Source organism: Magnolia sinica, chromosome 17, assembly GCF_029962835.1.
Source record: "Magnolia sinica isolate HGM2019 chromosome 17, MsV1, whole genome shotgun sequence".
Lineage (NCBI taxonomy): Eukaryota > Viridiplantae > Streptophyta > Magnoliopsida > Magnoliales > Magnoliaceae > Magnolia > Magnolia sinica.
In genome coordinates, this window is record NC_080589.1 from 4,292,302 (window position 1) to 4,303,298 (window position 10,997).

General features: G+C 44.1%; 1 protein-coding gene across 2 annotated transcripts; it reads right to left on the reverse strand.

Moving 5' to 3' along the window:
• Positions 1–2,002: 2,002 nt before the first annotated feature.
• LOC131230279 (phytochrome B-like) lies at positions 2,003–10,792 on the reverse strand. 2 transcript variants are annotated; one of them, XM_058226115.1, is made up of 4 exons: positions 8,366–10,792; positions 6,728–7,574; positions 3,969–4,259; positions 2,003–3,264 (listed from the first exon to the last, which is right to left on the reverse strand). In XM_058226115.1, exons 1-4 carry the CDS (start codon positions 10,446–10,448, stop codon positions 3,045–3,047), a joined length of 3,441 nt encoding a protein of 1,146 aa, XP_058082098.1. In that variant the 5' UTR covers positions 10,449–10,792; the 3' UTR covers positions 2,003–3,044. The 2 variants fall into 2 exon arrangements, with proteins under 2 accessions (XP_058082098.1, XP_058082099.1); XM_058226116.1 differs by having other exon boundaries at positions 6,728–7,535; positions 8,366–10,790.
• Positions 10,793–10,997: the final 205 nt, after the last annotated feature.

Sequence of the window (10,997 nt, forward strand, 5' to 3'; positions counted from 1 at the left end):
CATCTGCCAAACAGAATCTTAGTTTTTTGGTTCATGATGCATCCAAACGGATTACCCATAACCCCGTTGGTTTGATTTCAATTAGATTTCTAAGTGCCTGCCTATCATTCATCATGCTCTGCTTTACCCATTTTATTTTCAGGCTTGAAGTGAATACAGTCATTTCACACCTAGATACATAGCTCAACTGGCAGACTGAGTGGAGATACCTCGTTCAACACTTGAGGTCTTGGTATCGATCCCTAGCGGGGGTGGCTAACATGGAGTGTGTGTACTGACATGGGTGTGTACTAACAAGCTAACCCAATAATAATTATTATTATTAATAATTAAAAAAAAATACAGCCATTTCCAGCCAATGTGCCACATGTAAAATATCCACTCCGTGCAAAAGATGGTCACCATGATGATCACATGAGGCTGATGAGAGGGGCAAAAATGTCAACATCAATGGTGATTATCTGCTGCAAGATTGAGGACAATGAAAGGGACAGTCAAAATTACTTTATTAAACATGCACCTGTGCCACTCAGCTTTCATTCGGTCAGCCCCTAGTCTAAAAAATACTAGGGCCCACCTATCATATACACCCAAGCCCCCCCCCAATAGAGTTGTATAATGTGGGTCCCACCATGATGTATATGATAGCTACACCGTGATGTGGGGACATCCCCGACCTTGGTTCAGAAAGACAAGATATACTTTCCTAGACAAAAAACAAAAAGATAAAAAGACTGAAGCTGGTGAGATGAATGGATAAAGATGACCAACGTCTAGAAATTAAGCCGCCAGTTTATCGACTAAACTCTCAGTATTCGCAGCCATATGTGTCATCATGTGCAAGATCCAAGCCACTCATCAAGTGGACCTTACCATGTAGATTCCATGGCCCAGGTGAGCTGAACATACAAAAACAACTGGCCCACCTGATTAGTTGGATAGCCCTGAACTTCAGGCCAGCATGTCTACATGGTGTGGGCCCAACTGATGAGCAGCTTGCATGTTACAATCGTGTGATGTTTTTTCACTTTTACTGCAAGTGGACCTCCCTGACTATTTTATCAGAGTAATTATAAGGCCCTGTTTGGTAGAAGTCTAAAAATGAGTTTCTTTTATTTTTGTTAGTAGTATGTAATAGAAATAGGTTTGGTGCAAAATTTTGTGAAATTTGGTGTAACCAAACGCACCCTAAAAAAAATAAAATTAGAAATTGAACTTGGAGGGTTCGCTGCAAACAATATGCTGAGCCATCGGTTGTGGCTACAAAACAGGACATTAGAAAGGGAAAAAAAAAAGTGATTGCAGTAAACAATTAGACTTTCACATGATGAATAGATGTAAAGACATAATATATATTATGCCACTCTTCCCCATCTTTGTTGTCGGATGTGTAGTACCAGAGATGTCAGAAGCCAAATCTGAGGGCCAAAGGGAAAAAAAATAATAATAAAAAATAAAAATTGAATGGAGAACTTTCTTAAATGAGATCATACCTTCAAAATCCACTTTTAAAGGGATTTGATGACTTTAGCCGCTATGCTCTGTGCCTGTAGAAGAGTCGGATGTGGAACCTTGCACAATTAACGGCTGTATGAAAGAGAAGTTTCAAAGAAGTACATGCTCTGTAGTACAATAAAAATAAAATAAAATTGTAATACAAAGAAAATGCCAATGTACATGAAAAGCTTCATATCATTCAGAGAAACACAGAATATTGCATATGCATCTTATTATATTTGTGGCATGATACAAATATAATCATCATCATCCTGGATACTTCAGGGTCGGCTTCTCATTGTAGCTTGGCAAAAGCTCCCCAACCAGCTGCCCACCTGACATCAACCCATCTCCTTTATCTGATGGTGGTGGCTGGCGCAATCACTAGCAGGCAGAGTATAATTCCTTGGCAGAGAAGATCACAGTTTGCCTAGAGAATGTTATAGATATATCTGAGCAAAAGCACAATAGGCGAACCACCTACTAGGCCTAGACAAAAAAGACATGGAGAACTGTAGATATTCCAGTTGCATTTCATCTCAAACAACACATCATACAAACAATAATATTATATAATACATTATTATACAAAAGGAGGAGGTTTGCCCGAATACACCTCGACGTATTATGATATGATACATCAGGACTATATCTGTTGGATCTGGGGCCATGTCCCGGTGATCTAAACTGTTTACAAGATTGGTCTCCACATAGATAGAAAACTAGTAGAGGAACTTTCCAGTCGAATTCCCTAGCACTTTGATTATTTAACTTTTTTCCGATGAATACGTCACCTTGACTGTTGCTTTGTAGGCCATTGGTTCAAAGCATAAGATTTCCCAATCTTGAAGATTTTTGAGGCAGCCACCTTCAGCGTTGTATTTTGTCAGATCAACAGCTTGGATTACAGACACGGCCACAGGTCCCACAGATGTAGTCCCAGCATATCGTGTTGTAATACATTGGGATGTATTCAAGCAAACCTCCAACAGAGGTAGAATGCATCCACACCATCTCCATACTAGCACAGCGTGCAAGCCTCCATGACAAACTATACAAAATATACTATTGCATCTTGAACATCCACCAAGGACGAATGACAAATGGCAGCATCTCGTAGTGGTGAAAGTTGGCAACTCCTTCGGCATGATCAAGAATCAGTTACCATATAGAAACTGCAAATTGATTTCTTATACAACAATACGCTTTTGCTTTGGGTGTGTTTGGTTGCGCCAAACATCATGAAATTTCATGATATTGCACTTCTAATTAATCAGGAAATAGCATGAAATTTCATGATATTTGGTGCAACCAAACACACCCTTTGACATGCTGATAACCCATGAGCAGAGTTGAGGATGTGGATACACCAATGGAGGATTTCTTTTCTTCAACAGGTATTGGACATGATCTGAAAGGTGAGCTTATCCACCTGAAGACTCGGGATCGCAACATTAATCACTCCTTGGGGGGAAAAGTGACGCAGGAGAAGCGTAGTTGGGCCCCAAAAATGGTTAAATCAGGGAAACCAAGTGAACGCCTTGTACCTAATTCACACTCCTCGAGCCTGTTTGAGGAGTGGGAAGCTCAACAACTATGATGAAGTAACATTTTTCAGACTCCCTGATATATTGAACTTCACCACTCATCAGCTTTAGAATCTTCCTGCACATGCTCAGGCCCAGGCCTTCTTGGGTCGCCCATCGAGTGTTATGAAACATATCTTGGACAAGTTCCGGTGGAAGGCCCTCGCCGGGGCAAACCATCCTACAACCAACAGAACCTAAATTGTTAGGAGAAGTTGAGTCCATGGATAACAGATTAACTTCTTGAAAGTAGCTTTTCATCAACAAATCAAATAATAGGGTCCTGATAGATCATGGCACGAATAGCTCCCTGATGTGCTTGTCTGAAAAAGTGGGGCCTGCAGTTCAGTTAACCATGCTGTCAATCTGATGGCCCCACCAGAGAGAGATGCCACAAAAATCTCAGCGACTGAAAGATCCTAACCCTGCATTCATTTGACTGCAACTAGATTGTTAAGAAACAACTACAGAGACAGTCCTGAAAAAGAACAAAAATCGCATGGTCAGGATGGATGGAGCATGGTCTAGATCACCAAACCACAGTGCCACTTTATGGACCGGCACATCATGACACTCCTCATATTCTGGTGCAACAGCACCTATAAATCCTTTTTAAAAAATAGTGTACTTTCCATTACTAAAGCACTTGACATTTTCAGAACTTCAATGGCATTCTATCGTATCACCAACTACCAATAAGCTGAGCCCAGGATAAGCAAAATGAAAATTCTGAATACGCCTGGCTCAACCAGCCTGGCCAGGCCCAGACAAAGTTCAAAATCCAGGCCTAGACCACACCAGGATAGGTTTTCTGACAGATCCGGTGCCCAAAGCAAATGTAGCATGTCTATATTCTCATAACAAAGTAATGTTAGGCCAGCAGACCTGAATTCGAGATGCACAGTATCGCCATCTGACATCTGCTTCAAACTTGGTCTAACTTGGATCTCCACCCACCCTCCCGGAGATGGTGCATGCCGCACCATATTCAGCAAGAAATCTGCCAGAACTTGCTGAATTCTCACTTGATCACCATAAATGGCCATCACTTTGATTTTCTCTGGAATTTCACGTATCAATTGCAACCCTCTTTCCCTCAGCAGAATCATCACTTGGCTAACAACAGCATTTATAACATCTCCAAGTAGAAACTCACCCTTGTCAAGCTCCAAAGAACTGGTACAAGAAAGAGGAAAAAAAAAAAAAAGGACAATTACTACATGTTGCGTAGTAGAAATGCAATAATATCAAACATGCCATGGACAATGGTATTGCAAGTTTATTTATGATAATCAGACAACCAAGAGCTGTGATATGTTCATAGTTAAGACCTACATAACCGCCACATCCCTAGAGGGAAGTCTCATCTACTAAGGGTGATTAGTAAGTCATGTACAATTAGCAGTAAATTGTAACAGGAGTTGCAAGAACACTCATGAGACGAGGGTTTGGATGTGTAGTCTGGAGGAACACATGGAACATACAAAGTAAGCAATTACAATGGAAGCTTGTTTCGGGTTAGATGTGTGGCTGTTCAGGGATTTTCATTTCCAATCACTCATCTCGGCGATAGCTAATAAAACTAGGATGGCAAAATCATAACCGTGGGTAGGGTGGAAAATGGGCCAGCTGGGGTGGGCAAAATCAGACTCTTGTATAGTTCCAGTCCAATCAGTTCAAACTATGGGCCCAAAACAACCTAGGCTGGGCCACAATTTCCCATCCTAAACAAGAGAGAAGGCAATGATTAACAACCTAGGCTGGGCTCCAATTTCCCATCCTAAACAAGAGAGAAGGCAATGATTAATTGCAACTCCACAACTTCATCCAATGGCAAACCGTGCATACATGTGTGTGTGTGTGTGTGTGTGTGTGTTTGTTTTGTTCATATATTCAATGGTGTATCGGACCACTCTTTGGTAAGAATGCTATGGCGGTGGGTTGAATTACTATATGGCATGATGTTGATTTTTTGGGTATAAAATATTGATGTATGCATGTTAGATTTTATTATTATTATTATTATTATTATTATTATTATTATTATTATTATTATTATTTGAAAGGTAACACTACCAAGGCTTGAACCCTGGATCACTCACACACACTACATTGTCTCTGCTAGGATTCAAGTATCAACTATGAAATATGTATCAAATCATATAAAAAAATAATAATAATAATAAATAAATAAATAAATTTAAGGTAACCCGACCAGGGATTGAACCCTGGATCACTCACACACTACATTGTCTCTACCAAGATTCAAGTATCAACTATGAAATATGTATCAAATCATAATAATGAAAGTGTAAAACACATATAAGACATTCCGACTATAAGTCCGTGCATATTATAGATTTATGTCCAAAACAAAAATATTTCCCTAAAATTATTTTAGAAAACAGAAGTCGGAAAATGCCCAAAAATAGAAAGAAAAAAAAGGTTGAAAAATAAGAATTTAATCAATCACGATTCATGCCCAATATCTGTAGATAAACAGATTCCAATAACAATAAACAAATATATTTTTTTAACATTTTTTTTTTTTTAAATTTCCCCAAATCAGGTCCCTGGTCGGGCTCCAATTCTTTGATTTCAACAGAAAATCCCTAAATCGATCCACAAATATGGTATAGATATAAGCCCCCATTTGGTCATGTGCAATGGAGAGCAAGAACTAAGCTAGTTAGGAGTGACTTGGTGCAAGTTGAAGGCTCTAACAGAGCAAGGGAAAGGTCTCAAAGGACATGGGTGGAGGCCATAGAAAACACTTGATGACCTATGGTCTAACTGACTGCAGGTGTGGCCCTTGATAGAGTGGTGGAAAAGGATTCATTTAGCCAACCCCAATTAGTTGGGATAAGGATCAGATGATGAAGCTTATAAGATTTTTCTTCTTCTTCTTCTTCTTCTTCTTCTTCTTTAAGGGTTTTATATTACGTTTTAAGATCACACAAGTATCATACTGAAGCTTGAATGCAATTAAGATGGTTTCGAGCTTTCGGACATCAAGTTACAATACTAGTGACTGCCAATCATCAACCCAGGAATGAGATTTGGATTTCAAGCTAGCCAGCATCGCTTTAAAATAAAAAAGATCTCCAAGATTATGGTTCATTACTAATCCCTCCCAAGTCTTTCGCCATCCCGAAAAAAGAAAGAAAGAAAAGCTAAGGATGCATTTGCATATTTTGAGATTCCGAAGGCCAACAAGATGTGGTAGCATCGAATCTTGATTGAGATCACAACATTCCATCCTCTTCCCAAGTCCCAGCCACAACTTAAGGCAACAAAAGCAGTAAAACACTAGCATGTTCAATGCAGGTTCCATTTACTGCACCACCCCAAACACCAAATGCATGAAAACAGTTGGGAAGACCAACTGACCATGATTGCTACTAACATCCTAACATTACCTAAACCATACCAAATTATGGTGCCAAGAATTATACACACATTGTATTAGGGAATTCATATGATAAAAATGGACTTGAGAACTACCCAAGCAGCTTAGTAGCTGAGTTATATGTGCTCTCAGGGGTATGACCTGGGATCAAGTCATGCCATGGGCGTTTGTTGAGGAAGTGCCCTCAACACCCTACCAAAAGAAGGGACATAAAAAACTTAAACAAGGAACTCACCCATCTTCAATACTTTCCAAGTCACCGTCCTTTACAATCATCATCATCTGCCTCTCGCAAGCGGCACTGGTCTCAAGAAACTGCTTCTGATCGTCAGTGAGAACAGTAGCCTCCAAGAGTGAGTGAGTATATCTGATTCCACATAGAGGATTTTTTATCTCTTGGTAGACGTATGCCAACTCTTTCATCCTTGCAAAGCATTTCCTCTCTTGCTGCCGCTGAACCTCTAGAGCTTGCTGCAGTTCAGGACTGGCGATCTGCAAGAAACAAAAGGCCCCGGTGATCTGGCCATCCATATTAACTCTCTTATTCGCCGTCAAGAGAGTTTGCACGTACTTCCCATTCTTATTGAAAAATGCAAATGGGAATTTGTCATTATCCTGCCCTCCAATTGCATTGTGCAGGATGATCATGAATTTCGTCAATGCATCCGGACCCCTAAGGCGGCAGCAACTGCCAAAGACCTCTCCAACCAACAACTTCCCAATGATGTCCTGTCTTCCCCAACCAGTGAGTTTTTCCATAGCCGTGTTCCATTCCAAGCAACAGGTGTTCTCATCAGAAGCGAATATAGGCGGAATCAACAGATTGGGGCTTTGTACGATGGCCTTGTAATCACCTTGTATGCGAATGAACTTATCCATGACCACTTTCTGCCCAGTGATGTCTTGACCAACAAAGCACACCCCTACAATGTTGCCTGTAAAATCCTTGCTACAGCAGGCATTGACTACTACAAAGACAGCCTTTTTAGGTTGTTGTGACCCAAATGTCCTTAGCTTTATCTCTACATTCTTATCTTCTTCACCTGCATTTATCTGAATTTGATGAATGAACGTCTTTCGCACTGAAACAGAGGATTAGCTGAAGAATTCTCATATTGTTCTATTGCGTAATGACTAATAACCCCAACTGACAAAGGGCTCATCTACACGCACTTCCCCAAAAGAGGGTTTCTGAACAGAGGGGTTGCAAGCCTGCCTTTTCGGTTGACTCAGCAAAAACCAGTCTGATTGGGTTTTTTTTTCCCGAGTCTGTGTTTTAGTGCCTATTTTGTCAAGCGGGAGATTAGATGGGGGTTTGCAAAGTGCATCCAAATGCAAAATATCAACTGCTATTTGGATCAAAACGGCATTTAGGCCTCGAAAGCCCCTTTGGAGGGTGTGTCCAAATGGGCCCTAATGAATATTAGAGTCCGTTGGGTGCTCAAGTAATTGAATTTCCATAAAGCAATCCAACGAGAGAGGAAATGGTCATAATGTGGGAGACCATTTTAATTCATAATGACAAGCAAACCTCTAATTGCAATTGCGCATGCTTCTAGTAGGACTTGAATGCCAATAATGGTAATTTGGGGGCTGTGACTGGTTTTGAGTGGAGTGGAGCTAGCCCCAGATTGATCATTTCCTTATAAATGAAGTGTGTTATTGAAATTCATTTCAATTGAGCACCCAAACACGCCCTTTACCAACAAACTCCAAAAAACCCAGACTTGTTCTGAGAATGGGTTTCACATAGATAATGTAGCCATCAAAATACGAAACACATAGCAAAGGGCATCATCTCATTCACATTATTTGATTGTTGATGTTCAATGCTTCGCAAGAACAACTGACCGTAGAGTATAAAATGACTTACCTCTTAGAGCACGATATAGAAGCTTGTCAACAACATCGGCGGACTCCTTATAAACAAGGTCATGAACCAGCAACTTCCCCATAGCTTCATCCACTGAGAGCCCCGTCAATTCTGCAACTTTTGCATTCCAACCGTTTATCTGCCCATCAGCATTGACTGCAAAGATTGGGGCAGTCGCCGTTTCAATCAGCCTAACCATCTCCCTTGCGACCGAGCTCAGTTCATCCAGCCCCTGCAACTCCAAATTCCCAAGCTGCAAATTGATCATGGACTTTGAATTGCTACCCTCGGCATCCCTAAAAGAGTCCCGCAGGATAAGCTGCAACGAATGGATGGCGTCCATCTCTGAATTCTCCCATGGCAAGCTCCTACTCTTGGCCACTTCCAAGAAGGCCTTGAATGACGAGCGTGGGTGCATCCGCTGCCCATTGTCCTTATCCTCTGGGTGATGCTTCGCCCCGCCCCATTTGATCTCTTTCCCCGTGTGGGACCGGAACCAAAACAAGAAGTCCTTTGGCGTGATGTAGGCCACAGCCATCCCACAGACAGCATCGCCGAGGGAGGCTGCACCGGAGTACCCAGCGTCAGCCAAGCTGTCCGTGCTCAAACCCGTTGAATCCCCATGGGAGGCCAGCAACCATTCGGCAATGTCCTTGATCTGAGCTTCCGTCGGGGTGATGCCGAGCGGGTAGTACTTGCCCTGGTAATAGAGGGCAGCGCCATCGCATTTGACAAGGTCCATGATACTGGGGCTCTGGGTGATGATCCCAGTCGGGGAATCACGGAGCAGCATGTCGCAGAGGAGAGTCTGCGTCCTGAGGACATGCTTCTCTGCCAGCTGAGACGCCAGCTGCAGCTCCATGTTGAGCTGCAGCCCAAACGCCTGCATGAGGAACTCACAGGCATAGCGGAGCGGGAAAGGGATGCAGCGGGGAGAAGTGTGGTGGCACACGACGAGGCCCCACAGCTTCATCGAATTCCGCCCGCTGCCAGCCGCAGCGGTGCCAGAGCCCTCTTCATTGCTGCCATTGATGATGACCGCCATAGCAAGCGACGCTTTGGAACCCATATTGGCCATGTACTGGGCATGGCAGCCATGTGGAGCCCGCAGGGTAGACCCCACCAGACAGAGGGGCTGCATCAGCGCCTCATCCTGGAAGACGGCCACCGGGGTGCTGTGGCAGTCACAGATCATTCTCACTCTGTTCTGCTTGAACAAGAACCTCGACGCCTGAGGGATGTCGGTGGCCGGATAATGCAGCCCGATGTACGGCTCCAGGTCATCCCGCCTACTCTCGGCGACGACCTCCCCGTGCTCGTCCTCGTGGAACTTGTACACCATGACCCGGTCGTAGCAGGTGAGCTCCCGCACGTGCTCGACGACAGTATCACACAACAGCTTGACATCGCCACCAGGCAGCGCCTGCAGCCGCGAGATCGCCCGGACAGCGAGCTTCTGCGACTGGACCGCGCCAGCTATGGACTGCCCAGGATCCTCAGTCCGCGCAGGCTCCAGATCTATCACAATTCCGACATCGATCCGATGAAGGATCGCGTAAAACGGCTTGCCGGAGCTCCTGGTGTGGATCCAGACAGGGTTCAGGAGCGTGATCTCGCGGGCGCCCGCGGCCTTCTCGAGGAGGATGCCGCTGGAGGGGGTGAAGAGCGTCCGGACGTCAGCACCTATGGCGAGCAGCGCGGGGTGGTCGAGGGTGGGAACGACTGACTGCGGCATTACGTCGAGCATGTCGGCTGCATTCTCACTGTAGGCAATTATCCGGAAGGTGAGTTCGTCGATCGCGATCATGCATCCGAACGGTTGGATGTGGCCGCCGCGCTGGATTTTAGAGAGATATGCGGTGATCTGCTGCTCGGGGACGGATTCGTTGGTGGTTTTGACGGATTGAGAGTAATCGAAGGACTTGCCGGACTCGCCCGACTGCTCAAAGACTGCGTGCAAGCGGGCGTCGACGGTGTATTGGGCGATGGCTTTTGAGGTCGTTTCGGTGGTATGCGGTGTACGGATGTTGCTCGCTCCGGAGGAGGAGTAGGTCTGGGCTGGCCTGCTGCTGCCAGAAGCCATTTGGGTGGGGTGTTCTATCAATTTTTGGGGGTTTTGGAGGGGGGTGTTTTGTCAATTGTTGGGGGGTTTGGGTGTTTACGCAGAGAAAATGGGCGTTGGGCGAATAAGTAAATTGTTCGGAAAATAGGGGTGAGTTTGCAGTGATGGAGAGTGACGAGAAACTGAGGCGGCGGATTCGCCTGCGGCGACCGGATGGAGGAACTGATATCCTCTGTGGGGCCCACCTGATGTTTGTGTTGTATCCACGCCGTCCATCCGTCTTGCTAGCGCATTTCATGGCATTACACCAAAAGTGGATGTAAAAATCAAGTGGACCGCACCATTAAAAAACAGTAAGGAATTGCAAAACACCGAGTGCTGTGACCGCTTGCTGTGCGAGATTTGATTTGAGGGTGCGACCCGATGGTAGGGCCCACTGCATTTCATATCCACGCCGTCCATCTGTTTTTCCAGCTACGCAAATTTAAGGTAGAACACACCACTACATAGGAAACACGTTTATTCATCATTAAAAACCGCTTGTGGGCCACGAAAGTTTTAGATTAAGCT